At 40.3% G+C, this 18,573-nt stretch overlaps 1 protein-coding gene across 10 annotated transcripts in view; it reads right to left on the bottom strand.

Moving 5' to 3' along the window:
- The window catches only part of SMCHD1 (structural maintenance of chromosomes flexible hinge domain containing 1), a 182,581-nt gene that overhangs the window by 28,991 nt on the left and 135,017 nt on the right, over positions 1-18,573 (bottom strand). For 8 of the 10 annotated variants that reach the window (XR_013635308.1, XR_013635309.1, XM_073331466.2 and 5 more), the window contains 7 exons: positions 17,421-17,573; positions 12,712-12,838; positions 12,396-12,515; positions 10,663-10,748; positions 9,494-9,616; positions 9,054-9,244; positions 8,102-8,211 (listed from right to left, as the gene is read on the bottom strand). Coding sequence is in view for 7 of the 10 variants with exons in the window: in XM_073331466.2 (XP_073187567.1) it covers positions 8,102-8,211; positions 9,054-9,244; positions 9,494-9,616; positions 10,663-10,748; positions 12,396-12,515; positions 12,712-12,838; positions 17,421-17,573 (910 nt within the window). In the remaining 3 variants the exon portion in view is untranslated. The remainder of the gene's footprint in view (positions 1-8,101; positions 8,212-9,053; positions 9,245-9,493; positions 9,617-10,662; positions 10,749-12,395; positions 12,516-12,711; positions 12,839-17,420; positions 17,574-18,573) is intronic. The other 2 variants (XM_073331462.2, XR_012157253.2) reach the window with 2 other exon arrangements.

Here is an 18,573-nt window from a genome sequence, read left to right as displayed (position 1 = left end):
TAATTTAAATATAAAACAGCTTTTTACAACGTAATTCTCTGACAAAAAAGACAAAAAAATGCACAATAATGAAACTCAGGGTGACATTTATGATGTAAGAAAACTCTGAATGTAAGTTGCGAGTTGTAGGAAGAAGGTGAGAGAGACTACATATAACCAATTCCTTTACATTTCAGCCCAGCAGTATTTATTGTATTTTTATTTAATTGCAGTTTTTATTACACAAGATTTACTAAGGTTTTAGGACTGCCTCTGTGCCTAGGACACAGATGGAGGTTACTCACCTTGTGCAGTAACTGGAGTTCTTTCAGACGTGTATCTCTATGAATGCACCACTATCCACCTCTTTCCCCTCTGCTTCAGAGTTTCTTCTGTGGGAGTTTGTGGTGGAAAGAACTCAGGCTTGTTCACCTGTGCAGCCCTGTACAGCCTTAATGTGGGGCATGAGGATGTACAGGACACATGCACAAGCCAAACAGGCAACTGCTACCGAAAATCTCTGATCAAAGACACATGCCCCAATTAGTCCAAGTTGAAGCCTTTCAATTTCCACATAGGAACATGTTTGAGTAACCCCACAGTGGCAGAGAGAGGTCTTGTGGAATGGGCTAATACCTTAGAGCAGTGGTTCTCAACCTGCGGTCCAATCAGCACAAAGCTGCGGCCCATGTGACATCCTCAGGGCCATACAGGTAGTATTGGATGTGCCCACATAACACATTGTGGGCTGCATCAATGGTAAATAGGTTGAGAATCGCTACCCTAGAAGGAGATGGTATATTGGCAGATTCACAGCTAGATATTATGCAACCAGAAATCCACCTGGAGAGTTTCTGGGTTGAGATCATGGACCCTTTGGACCTATCACCAATTCTACAAACAAACAGTCTGGGAGACTTCCTGAATGGCTTGGTTCTGTCCAGATAAAAGGCTAACACCCTTCTGATGTACAAGGTGTATAAGGTATCACTCTTCCTGGACTGATATGGTTTCAGGAAAAAGACTGAATGATGGATGACTTGGTTTATTTGAAACTCAGATGGCACCTAATGTAACACCATAACATGTAGCCATAACAAAATCTTGTCCCTGGGGGAAATAACAGTAAATGGGGGGTCCACCATTAAAGCCACTATTTCCTGGACCCTTCTGGCAGAGGTCATAGCCACCAAAAAGGCCATCTTCATGAATAAGTTAAAGAGGGAACATAGAGCAATCGGCTCAAAGGGAGGCGTCATAAGACACTTATGTACTAAGTTCAGATCCCAAACAGGAGCAGGTTCTTTAATCTGAGGGACAAGTTTCCTCAACCCCTTGATAAATCACTCTGTTGGGGGATGAGTGAACACCGAGAAATGCTCACCTGGGGAAGGAAAGGCCATTATAGCAGTCAAGCGGACTCTGATGGAACAGTAGTCCAGAACAGTTGAGAGGGAAAAATGAGTGGATGAAAGATGCCGCTGGTCGTAACAATGGTTTAATCTCTTCCATTTTTGAAGGGAAGGATATCATGTGGAATTTTTCCTACTATTCATCAACAGCATCTGTTGTACCTCTGCAGAACAGTAAGTCTTGAGGCAAAGAATTCCCAGGCTAGGATGAAGAGTCTGACTGGCATCTTGAGAGAAGAGATGAGGAATGGACAGAAGGCTGATTGCCTGCAAACAGCCAGGTGAATCAGGTAAGCATACCAGGCCTGTCTTGACCATGTTAGAACTATTAATATTAAGAGGTATTGGGGAAAATGCATAAAGAAGTCCCCTCATCTATGGGATGAGGAAGGCATCTCCTAGTGAGTGAAGGCCCCACAAACCTCTTGAACAAAGTTATCTGAACTTCTTGTTGGCAAAACGTTCCACCTCTGGAAACCCACAGGTCAGAAAGACATGATTGAGAGTCCCACTCAATCATAGGAGAAGCATCTGTGGAGAGCATTAGCTATGGTGTTTTTATATGCCTGGAAGTTATGCCACAGAAATGAAGATGTGATTGGTTATATACCAGTTCTATAGCTTTATTGCTTTGGCACAGAGAGAAGGGAATCTTGGTCCTTCTTAATGATTAATGTAAAACATGCAAGCCAAGTTGTCTGTCGTGATTTTGTCTCTGATTAATGGGAGAAAGTGAATACAGGCATTCCTGACTGCCCTCAGTTCCACAATGCTGATGTGCAAATAAGATCCTTGGATAGACCATCTGTCCTGAACTGTATATGTTCCCAGATGTGCTCTCCAGCCCAACAAAGATACTTCTGCTGTTATGGTGATGGTTTGAGATGATCGGATAAAAGGGACACCTATATAGGCTTTGTGAAGGTACTTCCACCAATTGAGGGAGACTCTTATATGACAAGGGAATGATATGGGTCTGTCTAGATTGTGTCTGTTCGGCAAATAAACTGTTCTGAGCCACACTGGGAAGCAGAAAAAAGGGAAGCTTTGCATGATGCATTACAAAGGTACAAGGTACCTTAGGTCCCAAAAGTTGGAGACAGTTACTTATGGAAGTTTGCAGGCTTCCTTGAATCACTGTGATAAAGTTTGATAGAGTTGTGAACCTGTCTCCAAGGGGAGGTAAGTCCTGACTGCTACCACATCTGGGGATGCCCCTATGGATTCTATTCTCTGTAGAGGTGTCAATCAATGTGGATTTCTTGATACTGAGCTGGGGACCTAGCTTGAGGAACAGAGACAAGGCTGTCTTTATGGTGGAAAGAACTTCATAAGACTCAGCCAATCACTGTATTGTATGGAAAGATGGTTATTGGCTTTTGATGAAGACAGGTAGTCACCAATGCCAGCACCTTCAAAAATACTCTTGGAGCAGAGAAAAGTCCAAATAGGAGTACCCGATATTGGAAGTGGTCCAGGCTGACGAGAAAGCGAAGGAATCTTCTGTGGGATGGGTGAATTACGATATGGAAATACGCGTATTAATGGTTGAGGGTTGAAAACCAATCCCCAAGATTCAACTATAGAATTACAGCTGCAAAAGTCACCTTCTTGAACTTTTGTGCTTTCACAAAGCTGTTTAAGAGTCTAGAAACAGTCTTCCACATCCATTCTTTTTTGGGACCAAAAAGTACTGGGCGTAAAACCCCTTCCCCCTGCCCCCATTGCGTGCAGGAATCCGTTCTATGGTTCCTGAACGTAGAAGGAAGTCAATCTCCTGTCTCAGCAAGTGCTCGTTACAGAGGTCCCTGCAAAGGGACCGGGAAGGGGCTGGGGAGGAGAAAGACGTGAAATGGATGGAGTAAGCAGATCTAATGACCTCCAACACCCATTTGCCATATGTAATCTTACTCCTGGGGAAATTCTGTGCATAATATTTTAATATTCTGCAATATTCTTCACCTTTTATTTGTCAAAATAACACAATTTAGTCACACCAGTTTCAATTATTTTGTTAATTTATTTCAAAATACCTGTCAGCAAATATGTCTGTAACAATACAGACCCTCCCACACACCCCCCCAAAAAAGATTCAGGAAATGTTTTTTTGACAATTAGATTCCTTACTTGGCATATTAATAGAGAACTCTGAGTAATAATTAATTTAAACTATAATATAGAAATGTTTTTCGTGCACCCCTCAGAAGCAGTGGAAAGGCTTGGTGGAGTCAGTGGTAACAGACAATCTGAGGGAGAGGGAAGTAATTGCTGGGCAGGAACCTGGGAGTGAACTTGGAGGTTTGTTGGGTGTGGGTGGGAGAAGTATAGAACAGGTTTTTATTTTTTTTGGGGGGGGGGGAGGATTGTTAGGGAGTTGGAGAGCCTCCCCCATGAAAACCCTGGCAGACCACTAGCCTCTCCCATTCAGTCAGGCATATCTGCCCCAGGCCCATGTTCCCCTGAAGCCACACTCCTCTGTCCCCATGTGGCCCTGCAGCCCCCCTCCTATTCAGTCCCTGGCTCAATGCTATCACTCCACTAGCTCCTGAACCCTCGCCCCAGTCTGTCCCCCTCATTAGCCCTTCTGATCCCCAGTCTATGACCCCCCCAGCAGCCCCGTGTGCCCTTCTCTGTCCATCCTGTGCCTCCACACCTGGCCCTGCAGTGAGGAATGGAGCCTCTCTGCCATCTGGCTGCCCTTTTTTTTTTGGTGCCACAGCAATCCCTGGTGGTGAAAAGTGTAACTGCAGCACCTCTCCAGCAGAATCTATATTCTGCTGAGAAAAAAAAAATCTGTGAGACATGAATTCTGTGTGTGCGCAGTGGTGCAGAATCCTCCCTGGAGTAAAATTTGCTCCCATGCCAGCTGGAAGTGGGAGAGGCGGTTCCTAAAGGGGGCAAGGTGGGTAAACTGATGCAGCAGAAAGATCATAAACTGGGGTTGATTGGGACCCTCAACCAGTATGTTAAAATTGATGCTTTGAAGATGAAGTTGGCTACATGGTCGAAACAGATGTAATGTGATCAGTCTCTTCCTAAGTGGCTCAGTGGGTCTTTGGAAACCCAAGAATTGTGAGTGATAGGATCTGGTGCTATTTGAAATCTACTAAATCTACGTTTGCTTGCAGGCGTGTAGATTCCAAGTGACTGAAATGTGGCCCCGGAATCCTCCAAGGTCTGCAATTATTCATCAATTGTCTGCAGAGAGTTTGATTCCACCAAAAAGAAGGTCCTCAACAGTGTTCTGAAACTCCCTGGGGAATTCCGAGAGCTGCATCAAGATGCCTACCACATAACAGTAGCCATGGAGATGTAGTGTGCTGCTGCATCAGCCATATCTAAGGAGAATAATAACGAAGATCAGCTGATCTTCAGCTTTGATGTTCAATAAAAAGTAAATTTTGAGTAACTGGTGTGATTGTACTTTGCCCCGAGCACTTGGCAATTTACAATCCTAGATTGCAAGGGCACAGATTAATAGGCTTTACAGCCAAAAAGGTCCCTGTCATGGCTGTCTGCAGTGTTCATTTATAGCTTCAACTGCCAAAAACTGAGTGCAGGATCTGAAAATAAAAATTTTGAGTCTTTTGCTGGGACAAAGTACTTTTTACCAAGTCTTTTGTGTGTGTGTGTGTGTGGGGGGGGGGGCGGACCATTGCTGCAAGATGGTTATGGCACGATATAGGAGGGCTTCATTTATGGGTAGATCCACTTGTGCACAGAAGGTGACATTTGCAGAATGTCCAAGAGTTTATGTTAAGATTCTTGGACCCCCTTTAGTTGGATCTGCAATAAGCCTCCAATGTGTTTCACCTAGTCCTGCAATTCTTTGAACTCATGGCCAGGAAAGGAGGAAGAGGCATCACAGTCTCATCTGGGGAAGATGAGGTGATGGTGGTGGGTGGAAAATGTTTCCTCTTGAAACTGAGGAGGCTGAAGTAGGAGACTACCTATTGCAACAGTCCCTTTGAGAGAGACCAACACTGTTGATGGTAAGTGTCCCAAGGGGCCTCAGTAAGGGGGGGGAGATAAAGCACTGGAGGTGGCACTCATTGATGTTCATACTATGAAGGAGGAGTAAGAGCGTGCCTTTCACATGAATAGTCCTTCTCCCTGTAAGTATCAGAGAGGGAGCCCCTGTAACGATAGGTAGGGGAATACTGGATAGAGACATGGGAATCAGATGAAAAATCCTCCATGATGTCCAGAGAGGAGCCCTACCTTGCTCCAAAATTGGTGGAGAATCCAGTGGCACCAGGCAGATTTGTAATTCTGGTGACTATGACAATCCTGGTACTGATAGGTGCTTGGTACCCATTAAGAGGGGAGATACTGGCTCACCAGAGTCATGCAGATCTTTGGAATATCTAAACTCCTGTGGTACCAGGTGAGATAACAAAAATAGAAGACGAATCTAGTTTGATGAGTCCTTTGTGGAATTGAGAGTACCAATGATACTGGATGCCTCAAAGAGTGTGAAGCCTGAGACAATTTAACCTTCTGTGGTACTGAGGTGGTCATGTGGCTAGGCACTGAAGGTTGCATAGGAGGGTCCATTGGCACCACCCTGCTAGTAGCGGGACTGTTTCTCCCTGCTGCTCCGGTCATGCTTAGGTGGTACAAAAGACTGTTTAGGCATCAAAGTATGTTTGGAACCGTAGTTCTTAGATGAACTCAGTGACTTGGAGACCTATTTGTACTGAAGGAGTCTGAATTTTTAATAGTACCCAACAAGGGATGGAGGATTCAGAAACAGCTAGTTTCAGTGGAAACAGATCTTTCTGAGATAGATTGTCTATGAGGAGACCTGGAACTCCTTTTCTTAGAGGTCTTCCCAGTACCTTTTGACTATTTCTCCTTCAAAGGTCTGGGCGAATGTGGTGCCGAGACAGACTGGGCAATAAGCTCACTTGGTGCCTGGATCAGAGGCATGATGAAGAGAGCGCTCCATCTTGAAAACTTTGAGTCTGATCTGTCCACTTTTTTCTAGCCCTGCTCTTGAGGGTTACACAGGAGTTACACTTTTGAGGGATGTACATGTCCCCCAGAAACTAATATAACAGGAATGTCTGTCAAGGAGCAGGATAGTGTTTGGGAAAGTGAGACAATGCTTGAATCCTGGTGATCCCAGCATACCCCTATAAGGGAGGAAAAGGGCCTCGCCCCCTCCTTTCTCCGCCCAGAGGGCGGAGGTAGTAAGAGGAAAAATGAGGACTAAAACAAAGACCCTCCAAATGAAAGAGATAAACTAAACAAAACACTACTAAGGGCTAAACTAAACTAGAAGGCAAGCTTAACAAACAGCCAAGTGGGCAGGCTAAATACTCCATCTCCAGTCCAGGTGGTTGAGAGGGAACGGAGGACAATTGGCCCATGCAGCCCTATATAGCCTCTGTGTAGGCATGCATGGGCTGAACAGGCACTGCTACTGAAAATCTCCAATCGAAGAAAAAATGCCACACCTGAAGTGGAGCATCCATAAGGACGCTACTCAAAGATTACTTATCTGGAAGTATATTTCCCCGACAACATTATCTCCTGAAATCTTCAGAAGAGAAGTAAGGTTACTGCACTTGTGTTAATTTAAGCAGATCAACTGATTACAACTGCTGTGAAGACTCATATAAAGAACTCTTATTCCAGGAGTGCTCTCTCTAGTCCTTCTTTAATGTCGCCCTTGATTGGTTAATCCTCTAGATAGCTAGAAACATACATTACCACAGAAATCAAAGATCCATGGATTTTTTTTCCCCAAGTCCACTCCCCTGACAGGAAAGGACTATGCCCTACAAAGTATTTTTTAAGTGTCCAACTTTGTTCAGTCTTCTGTTGTATGTTTCAAGCAATTTGGTTTCTACAACTTCCCTTGGAAGACTACACTGGAAAATGTTTATTGTAATATTGCAACACCAGAAAACTATTGCCAATCCCTAAGCAACAGTCTGTCATTTGAATGTTCATGAAAAGTAGAATCTGAGTCAAATGAATGCTGAAGGCAGACGCATAACTTTGGGAAAAGATTTGGAGGAAAACTGGTTTTTGATGAATATTGGAGAGGAATGCTTCAACATTGGTAACGTGCTAAAAAATATCAGATTATGTTTAGTTTTGGAGTAGATCTTTAAAAGCTTAAGGAAGCAGCGGTTTGAAATAGTATATTGCTAGAAAAGGTATGATGAGGAAGTTAATATATTTAAAATATTGTGAAACTGTTGAAGGATAAAATCTTTTTGGATGCAGGTACCGAACACACACATATGACTATGTATAATCCAGCTAGGATGTATCTTGGTCTGAGGTGATATGATTCCCTACATAGTTTTGAAAAGACAAGGAACAGCAAACAGTGTAAAATGGTACTTTGGGAAATATTTTAAAAACATATATCAAGATTTAATCCAATTATTTTGAAACAAACGGGAGGTTATGAGATATGCTGAAGTTTTTGTTTTAAAATTAAACATATGGAAGAGAAAGTAGGAGAATGAAAATCAAGAATGAAGACTGGTGATAGTGGTTATTGTTAAAATATTCTTGTCATTTTCAAATTAACATTAACGTCATTCTCTCTTTAAACACGTTATGTGATCGCTTTGATAAAAGGCAAAATTGTAAAGATTTTAATGGCGATCACTCACTATATGCTTTGGTATGGTTTCTGTGTCTCCTCCATTTATAAATTAAGATAATACTTCTTTAGTGACATTTACCTATCTGACAATGCTCTACATTCTCTGGAAATGTTAACAAATCCCTGGCAAAGACAGGGTTTCCAATAGGTCTGAAGTGATTTCTTCCATTTCGTAAGTGAGGTAGAGTCCTGGTTAAAAAAAAAAAAAGACAAATTACGTTTTATTTTATTCTACCATTGTTTTTGACACACTAATAAGAAACACGAAACTGTACTTGATCTACATATTAACACTTCAATACCAGGAGTTGGAAGTTCCCAACATTAATACATATTACCTGAGGAAACCCAAATTCTTAGTGATATATAATTGATCTGATGTAAAGAGTTACTTTTGATTGTAACAGTCCTGTGTAGGCCAGATTTGATACACTGTTTTACAAACAGCTGAAAAATCATGTTTTTTGTTTTATCTCCCACCCTCCAAAAATACTTAAGTACAAGTGTGTTTAAAAAGCAAATGTATGTAACGTTATCTATTTAAATTGATTAGTTTAGTTTCCTTTTGGGGCATAGCTGAAACCTGAAATTCTACATTGCATCTTCTCCTTCCAGGAAATGGATCAGTATAGTAATTTGAATGACTACAGATGATTTCCGGGAACATGCTCATGATTTGAACGGAAAAAGTTAGGGTTTAGTCCATCTCAAAGTACTAAGTGATAAAGTCCAAATACCTAATTCTATGTACCATAACATTATCCAATGTTTTGTTTATTGTAAAGGAGTTATATATGGTCTCCTGTACTATAAGAGAAAAGCTTCTATAGAAAGTAACAATACAAAGTTAAATTTACAAAACTGGGATATTACTTAATATTTTAAGCTACATTCCTGCTAGTTAATATGACTGTGAAGACATTTTCTAATCAGAATTATTTGCTAATATAAAGGTTAAACAAAATTAAAAAAAAAAATATAGTGAGGGAAAAGTTTTCCAGGAAAACAATAGCAAAATTTTTTTCCTTTACCTGTTCCAATCCGGGAGAGTCTTCTTGTAAACAGAATCAAGAGGCAAGACTTGCTGTCGACCCTGGGTTTCATCAAAGATACGACGAGCAGCAGCAGTAGTTAGGGTGACTACACAGTCCATATCACTAGCCATATGCCAAGAGATGACCTTCGCTGCTTTGTCATCCTCAATCTGTGCTAAATGTGCAATCTGCACAACAGAAGTAAAGAATACTTGTTGGAAACAAGATCATTTATGTTTTTTCTGTTAACCACAATCCCTCTTCAATTGAAGGCTCATCACAATAACTGGGTAATTTTGATGGGATGCTGTTGGCACCCCTTTCAGGAGGCTGCTTTTCCAGAGGTTACTTGGAAACTTGTTTAGGAGCTTACTGACTGAACAGCTTGAAGTTCTTCACCATGAAATTGTTGTGAAAAGGACTAACAAAAAACTCACCTTTCCTAAAATATCCTGATTGTCTTTGGGATAGTTTGAAAGGGTACATGATCTTCTTGGAGATTTCTTTACTCCTTCCTGTTCCAACATCTTTTGTTTTATGAGAGAATCAACGTATTGCAACTGTAAATTAAGACTGAAAGTTAACACCTGTACATCATCTCATCTTGCAGAGAAAGATTTTACCTAGCTGTAAATCAGGTTTCTGCTGTGAAGCATACAACAATCTGGACCAGACTTAGTATGGCTCTGTTCTAGTTGGTGTCAGAGGAGAAGAAGAGGTGGCATCACAACTATGGTCCTTTTGCTGAAAGAATTCAGGTACCTATTTCATTTTTCTATCTGTCAGACTGGTTGATTGCTTCTTAAGGAAATGAAGGTGCCTGCCTTAAGCCAAGACATAAGAGAAACTGAAGAAAGTGCAAGAGACAGAGGGAAGGATTGTAGCTGGGTTGTGAGAACAAAATTTTGGAAGACTACAATTAGGCTCTCTGCCTAAAGGTTACGCTAATAGAGGGAAACCCACTGGCCAGACTGTTGAATGCATAGAAAAACAATTAATTGTATTGGTTTGTGATGAAATATTATATATTATTTATAACCTTCATTTCTATATTCAATTATTTCAATAATGACCTCAAAACTTTACCAATGCAAGATGTCTCAATAGATTCTTTAAAGAGTAACTGACCTTTCAGGGAAATTGATAAAGGGAGATATTGTACCGAACCTCTAAATTACTCATTTAAATTCAGCCTTGATCAATAATGTGTGAAATGTATAACTATCTGTATAATATTATAAAATAGCAATCCTCAAAACTAGCAGTTCTACTGATAGTCTTTGCCGAGAAGCAAGGACTGCATCTGGACAGACACAGCGAACTACTCACCTTCAGAAATGGTCCCTTCAAATAAGTGTTCAGGCATACTGACAGAACAGTAAATGAAAGCTTGCTTTATGTAAGGGATTAAGCACAGTTTGGCACTACTTCATATAAGTGACCCATCAAGTTTACACTTTTAAGTTTAGTAGATAAGTATGTAGGGATTACACATTTTATTGATTCTTTGATATAACACAAGCTGACAGTTGGCTTTATTTGTACAGTGTTAAATATGTTGCTTGTTGTGAAATAAACAATTAAAAAGGAAATTAAAAGGCCATACTATGTTTGCCTGCGGAATATCAATGTGATGCTTTTTCAATTCATTCTTCAGGTGAGACTGTTTTGTTTCAGCTTCCTGGACCTGATCTGAAACAATTTAATAAACAACACTTAGCGTGGTAGGTAATGGTGGAATGGTAAATGTATTAACCAATGAGTTCTCTTCTAGGAGTATTCCTTCCCCTAGTCAGAGACACTTCTATTACAAGTGCTTTCCAGTGTATACTGGACGCACCTCAGATTTGATCAGAAGAGCTCCTGGACTTGGCCAGACCGTAAACAATTTCTCTTCAAATGAGTGCTTCCCAATTATATTGAAACAGTTTTGAAAACAAAGTAGTAAACCCAACAATTTTGTTGTCTTATTCTCCATTCAGTCTAACAAATCAAAACAAAAATGTTTTTAAAAATAGTGCATAGTGCACAGCTCGTGTCCAGATCTCCTATCTTAGACAGAAAAGTCTAAAATCTGAGAACGCTCCTAAAAGTTCCTCTACCACAAGTATTCAAACCCAGCTGTGCATTGAGAGCCCACATTAGAACTATACCTATGGAATTTAACCCTGATCTTAGTCCTGCAAAGAGCAAATGTTTCTTATAATTTATCAATATTCTTCATTTGTCTTATATTAGCAATTAACAATGAGAGGAAGAGTTCAAAATATGTGGCATATAAAACAAATGAAACATTTGGGTCAATAAGAAGGCTGATGCAAACAAAGTAAGTTTAAGAATAACCAAAAGTGTATAAGTATACTTTTCAGAGTGGTAGCCATGCTAGTCTGTATCAGCAAAAACAAGGAGTCCTTGTGGCACCTTAAAGACTAACACATTTTTTGGGGCATAAGCTTTCGTGGGTTAAAACCCACTTCATCAGATGCATGGAGTGGAAAAAACAGTAGGAAGACATATATACAGAGTACATGAAAAGATGGGGGTTGCCTTACCAATTTTAATAAGACACTTCAATTAAAGTGGGCTATTATCAGCAGAAGGAAAAATCACTTTTGTTGTGGTAATCATGGTGGCCCATTTCAAACAGCTGAAAAGAAGGTGTGAGTACTTATCTTACTCTTTCATGTAAGCCTTCCCTACATATCTAATTGACAGCTTCTTCCTTTACCTCTTTTTATAAAATCTTTTTTTATGTACATCTTTTTTTGTGTATGCCCCTATGTCTGCTGTAGGGACACAGAAACATACAACCAACCTGGATTCATACTTTTGGGTGTTATGGTCTCTAGGGTGAGAGGAGAAAAATTACATTATGAAACTTTAGGTATCCACTTTTGGGAGTGGTGGCCTTAAGTTAGGTCCCTACATTTATATTTAGGGAACTAAATATGCAATCTGATTTTCAGCAAGCTGAGCACCCACAGCTCTCACTGAAGAAATGAAAGTGCTCAGAAGCTGTGAAAATTAGGCCACTGACTTAAGTGCCCATCTTTAGACACCCATGTTAGAAAACTTTGGCCTAAGGAATTTTGCCTCATGTCAAGGTAACTGCTAGACTTTTTATGCGTACACCTACTCAAATAACCAGATGCTTTTCTCCCAATGCAACAAACACTACTTTTTTCTAAAATTAAAAAATGAGGAGACAAATTTTACGGTTTATTTTGATAGTTCCACTTTCTTTAATATCAAAATGATAATAGGAAAAAGCTAGTTTCCTTCCTGCGAAACATATTTTTTTTTTATTTTTCAGGTATATATGTAAATGACATGACTTACATTTCATTTCAGTAACAAGCTGCTCAGTGGTATCAAACATATTTCTGTATGCAGCTATTGACTTAGATAGTTCGTCTCTCTTTCTTGTAAGCATTGTCATCTGCTGCTGTTTCTTAAAATCTAAATAAATAAAATTATAGATTTTTTTTAAACACAGCAACATTCAGTTAACAATACTAACAGAAGTACATAATAAATGTCACATAGCTTGATGTAGAGAAAAAGATGCCCAAAACCAACATGGATTTTTCTGGGGGTGAAATAAAAGTCAAACTTTAGGAATGAGAAGTATTTTGAAGCTACTTTTGAAACTCACCATTGTAAAACATAAATGATAGACGGTATGGTTCCAGAGGTTTTGCCAAAGCTGGTAAGTCTGCCTCAAATTCAAGAATATATTCAGTGCTATCTCTTCCAGGGCTGTTTTCTGCCAGTACTAGATTCTGTAGAAACAAATATACACACATGTACATCATATAATATGCACAAATGTATCACAACAAATAAAATTTGACTTATGAATTTTTCCTAGTCAAATCTCATATGGCTGACTAAGTACTATTTATAAAATATGGATAATGTTTTAAATACTGACTTTGAAATTTATCAATAACTATCTTTTATCTTTAATTAACAATATTTATAATTTCTTTTCTTAATAAAAATTTGAAGATTAAACACTCTATACCTTAAGTTTAAGGACTAAAATATCAGTTTTACTTTGTTAAAAACAAAGAATTGTACTTTGTTAAAGAATTGTAGTTGTAGAATTCAGTAAGATCAAACATTTAGAAAAAATATACCTTATACTCTCTCCCATAAGTAAAATTTTCCTGGAAGTATTAGAGTGCATTTGTATCATGTGAAAACAATGCAAACACAATGGGAAATGAGGCCAAATATATAAACCCAGGTAACAAAAGTGCCTATCTCCCAATGCTGAGTTAAAGTTGCTGCTGTTACTATGGAAATAGACAGTAGGTCCCAAGTGAATGAACAAAGTGTTAACAAAGTTCTAACAGAGAAGTCATTTTATTATTAAAGGGCACTTTCTCTAAGATGAAAATTAACCCGTTTCCAAAAACTATATTTTTAGACCATCCTATTTCTCAATAATTTCTTATTAAAACCCTCATTTTTCCCTACTGTTTAATGTAGCAATTACCACAACCATCAAGAATGATATAAAAGTAAAATTAGTTTGGGTGAAACTTAAATAACGGCACATACATAGCATCTTTCTCAAGCTTTATATAAGTGATGATCACAATAAACCTAATGTTGAACTCCATTGTTAACGCGGAGAGATTTCTACGTAACCAAACAAGAAAGCCACTTTTTAGAGGTTGCCAATACAAGAAGAAATAAAACAACACAACCTTTAGAGAAATTCAATGACTTTCAAAAAGATATTGCAAATAGATATTTGGTCAGCAACTACTAAGAAACAAAAATTCTAGTAAGTCATAATTTAAGTTCTGTTACAGATATTATAGATCAAAATTGTTTCCCCATTCTCCTCATTTCTCCATGTTCACAAAACTCAAAATATCAGTGAAAACCTATGTGATTATCAGTTTCATGATGCTAACTGGTACTTACCCTTAGCTATACTTCTAGTCAAGATGGAAGGAGGTGACCAGCCCTCTGTGGAGAAAGAAGTGGTTCAGGACTATTTAGAAAAGCTGGACGAGCACAAGTCCATGGGGCCGGATGTGTTGCATCCGAGAGTGCTAAAGGAGTTGGCGGATGTGATTGCAGAGCCATTGGCCATTATCTTTGAAAACTCATGGCGATCGGGGGAGGTCCCAGATGACTGGAAAAAGGCTAATGTAGCGCCCATCTTTAAAAAAGGGAAGAAGGAGGATCCTGGGAACTACAGGCCAGTCAGCCTCACCTCAAGGAATCAGTTCTGAAGCACTTAGAGGAGAGGAAAGTGATCAGGAACAGTCAGCATGGATTCACCAAGGGCAAGTCATGCCTGACTAATCTAATTGCCCTCTATGATGAGATAACTGGCTCTGTGGATGAGGGGAAAGCAGTGGACGTGTTTTTCCTTGACTTTAGCAAGGCTTTTGACACTGTCTCCCACAGTATTCTTGCCAGCAAGTTAAAGAAGTATGGGCTGGATGAATGGACTATAAGGTGGATAGAAAGCTGGCTAGATTGTCGGGCTCAACAGGTAGTGATCAATGGCTCCATGTCTAGCTGGCAGCCAGTATCAAGCGGAGTGCCCCAGGGGTCGGTCCTGGGGCCAGTTTTGTTCAATATCTTCATAAATGATCTGGAGGATGGTGTGGATTGCACCCTCAGCAAGTTTGCAGATGACACTAAACTGGGAGGAGTGGTAGATACGCTGGAGGGTAGGGATAGGATACAGAGGGACCTAGACAAATTGGAGGATCGGGCCAAAAGAAATCTGATGAGGTTCAACAAGGACAAGTTCAGAGTCCTGCACTTAGGACGGAAGAATCCAATGCACCACTACAGACTAGGGACCGAATGGCTCGGCAGCAGTTCTGCAGAAAGGGACCTAAGGGTTACAGTGGACGGGAAGTTGGATATGAGTCAATAGTGTGCCCTTGTTGTCAAGAAGGCCAATGTCATTTTGGGATGTATAAGTAGGGGCATTGCCAGCAGATCGAGGGACGTGATCGTTCCCCTCTATTTGACACTGGTGAGGCCTCATCTGGAGTAGTGTGTCCAGTTTTGGCCCCCACACTACAAGAAGGATGTGGAAAAATTGGAAAGAGTCCAGCGGAGGACAACAAAAATGATTAGGGGACTGGAACACATGACTTATGAGGAGAGGCTGAGGGAACTGGGGATGTTTCGTCTTCAGAAGAGAAGAATGAGGGGGGATTTGATAGCTGCTTTCAACTATCTGAAAGGGGGTTCCAAAGAGGATGGCTCTAGACTGTTCTTAGTGGTAGCAGATGACAGAACAAGGAGTAATGGTCTCAAGTTGCAGTGGGGGAGATTTAGGTTGGATATTAGGAAAAACTTTTTCACTATGAGGGTGGTGAAACACTGGAATGTGTTACCTATGGAGGTGGTGGAATCTCCTTCCCTAGAAGTTTTTAAGGTCAGGCTTGACAAAGCCCTGGCTGAGATGATTTAGTCGGGGATTGGTCCTGCTTTGAGCAGGGGGTTGGACTAGATGACCTCCTGAGGTCCCTTCCAACCCTGATATTCTATGATTCTATGGAATGCTGTCAAAATTTAAGAATATCCCTGAATTTCTGAGGCAAAATTACAGTTGAATAAAAAGTAAAAAGCTGTTTCATAACTAACAAAGACCTCAATCCTGCAAATACTTAATGCACATGAATAGACCCATTGAGTTTGGTAGGTCTACTCATATACATTAAGTTATATGAAACCAAAAGGCTCTCAGATACTATAAATGGGAGCACTGGTGGTTATTCGGCTATGTTTACGTTGCCAAGTAAAGGTATGATTGTAGCATGGATAGGCATACCTGTGTTAGCTTTAATGGGTAACAATAATAGGACAGATGTGGAGGCATGGACTTCAACACAGACTAGCAATCAGAGTATCAGCCCTCAAAGGTATGTCTACGCTGCATTCCGGACCATGCCTCTCAGCCCAGGTAGACAGACTTGCTAGCACTTTAAAAACTGTAGTATAGATGCTGCAGCAATTGCAGCAGTTTGGGCTAGCCATCCAAGCTTGGTCCCAGGAGTGAGATGGGCTAGTCTGAGTTGCTGCGAGTTCCACCACATCCACAGTTATTTTTAGCTAAGCTAGCACAAACAAGTCTATCTGGGCTGGCAGGTAAGCTCCGAGCTGCAGTGTAAACATGCCCTCGAGGGCTGGTATTCTGATTGCTAGCCTGTGCTGAAGTCCGTGCCACCATCCGGCTATTGTTACCTGTGCTAGCTACATTAAAGCTAACACGGGGTATGCCAAACCATGCTATAATCACATCTTCACCTGGCAATGCAGATATACCTTTACAAGTCAACCTGCTACTGGAAGGAGAAGACATACAGGGGTCGCTGAAGATGGTCACTACAGAAGTACTCCCTCATTCCCTCAAGGGAGAGAGGGGTACAACAGGAGTTCCTGTCCAAAGCAGTAGGATCTTACCATGCCAGAATGAAAAAAACAAGCAGGACAGCTGAAAACCAGGGAAAGATAACCAGGAAAGAAAGAAGGTTCATAGCATAACCAGAGGGAGACTGCAACACTGTCAGTTTTGCTGTTGAGGCAGAAGAATGGAGTTTGGCTGCCAAACTGGCTCTCTGAGGCCAAGTGCTAGTGGTTGGAGAGAGACTTTTTTTAATTTCTGCTTCCAGAAGCTAGTGTGAAGCACTATCCAGCATTTTCCTCGAGAATGGCACTCCATGAAATTAAGTAATTTCCCCCCTTCCCACTGAAAAGTTTTAAATAAATTGCTCAGTATAAAAGAAAAACTATTATAGGACTAAGAGCGTAATATACTTCTTGTGCTGTCACTCACAAATTCCTTTTCTACATTTCAAGAAGACCTCAATATGTTTAGCTTATCAAAAAGAAGTCTGAGAGGTGAATTGATTAGAGTGCATATGTAATCTTCAGGAGGGGAAAATACCAGGTACAAAAGCGCTCTTATCTAGTGGAGAAAGGTGTAATAAGAACTAACGGCTAGAAACTGAAACCAGACAAATTCAAATTGGAAATAAAGCACAAATTCTGAATAATGGGTATAACAGACCATTGGAACAAACTACCAAGGCAAGTGGTGGATTCTTGATGTCTTCAAATCAAGAATGGATGCTTTACTAGACAACCTGCTTTAGTCAAAGCAACTTATTGGGCTCAATACACAGATAACAGTGATATCTGATGGCCTCTGATATACAGGAAGTCAGATTAGATAGTCTCATGGTCCCTTTTAGCTTTAAAATCTATGAATCTATGGAAAAAAACAAGGAATTCCATTAAAAAATATTTAATTAAAATGACTGAAATGTTACCCTCAAATAAAAATGCATTTTTCATTGTGATTAAAACACTTACAACAATTTCAGCAGATCCTCTGTTAAATGGAAACTCAATTGTTTTAACTTTCCCCTGAAAGACTGGGATCTCTGTATCTTCTTCACTGGAACTCTTAATTACAGCTATTACCTTGCCAACCAAATTATTTCCTGTACTGTTGTTGTATTCATCCTTAATAAAAAAGAAAACATAAAAATGAATTTGTGTAGGTCATGAATAAGACTTGCACTGAATATTTAGGACAGCAAACTTCCCCCCGCAAACTCTTTGCCAGCATGAACGCATTTTAATGAATTATTTCCTCCTAAGACCCCAGACATCATCTGAAGATGCCATTTTATAGAGCAAAATTACATCCTCCGTACAGCTTGATCTCATGAGCACAGCATGAGTGAGGTCACACTGCACGGAACAAAGTGCTGTCCTCCACGCACCAGGGACTGCCACGACTCCATCCGCTGAAGGCGCAATCCAGTTTTGGAACCCTTGATTTAGGGTGAATGTTGTTATAGAAGGAATCACCAGGTGGTGCTGTTACACAACCTTTCAAACTCTTCTAGTTTGAAACTCTGCTAGTTTTTGTTATGTAAAGTTCTAGGTAAAAGCAGTGATCCTTGGAGAGTAGAACTGCAGCTCACAGGAGCACTAGCCAAAAGTTTCTATTCAGGCTTGACAGGATTTTTCACTCCTGGATCTGAAGATGCCTTCATTGAACATTCCAGTAGAGAGAGCTTTCTGGGTTCATTTGGAGAAAGATAAACAGAGCATTTATCAGGGATAACCCTCACCAAGGAAAAACAGGCACCTAGAATGGACATCGAGTGGAACAGCAGCATCACAAAAGGGGCAAGTTTTAAATCCCAGGGAATTGTTTCAGCCATATTGGTGAGAGTTCCGGAATTGGGAGTATTCCCTAACACATTATAAAGGTTTTTAATTTTTTTGGCCAAGGCATGTAAGCAAACTAGTAAATACACTATCTACACTTACTAGCTAACAAGAGATTGCATGGTGTGCAAAGTAAACAGATGCTGCGGGGGTTCTGTCTTGTTGCAATGGGCAGTAAGAAGGAACTGAGGGATGGTTGTTCGACTCAGCCTTTTATGTCCTTGGGTTGGAACCATGAGCACATCAAGGATGGAGAGGCAGCACCAACAGACGCTACTAGCTT

The sequence above is a fragment of the Lepidochelys kempii genome, chromosome 2 (genome assembly GCF_965140285.1).
Source record: "Lepidochelys kempii isolate rLepKem1 chromosome 2, rLepKem1.hap1, whole genome shotgun sequence".
NCBI lineage: Eukaryota > Metazoa > Chordata > Testudines > Cheloniidae > Lepidochelys > Lepidochelys kempii.
Note: the sequence above shows the minus strand (reverse complement) of the source record. Positions and strands in the feature narration are given on the sequence as shown.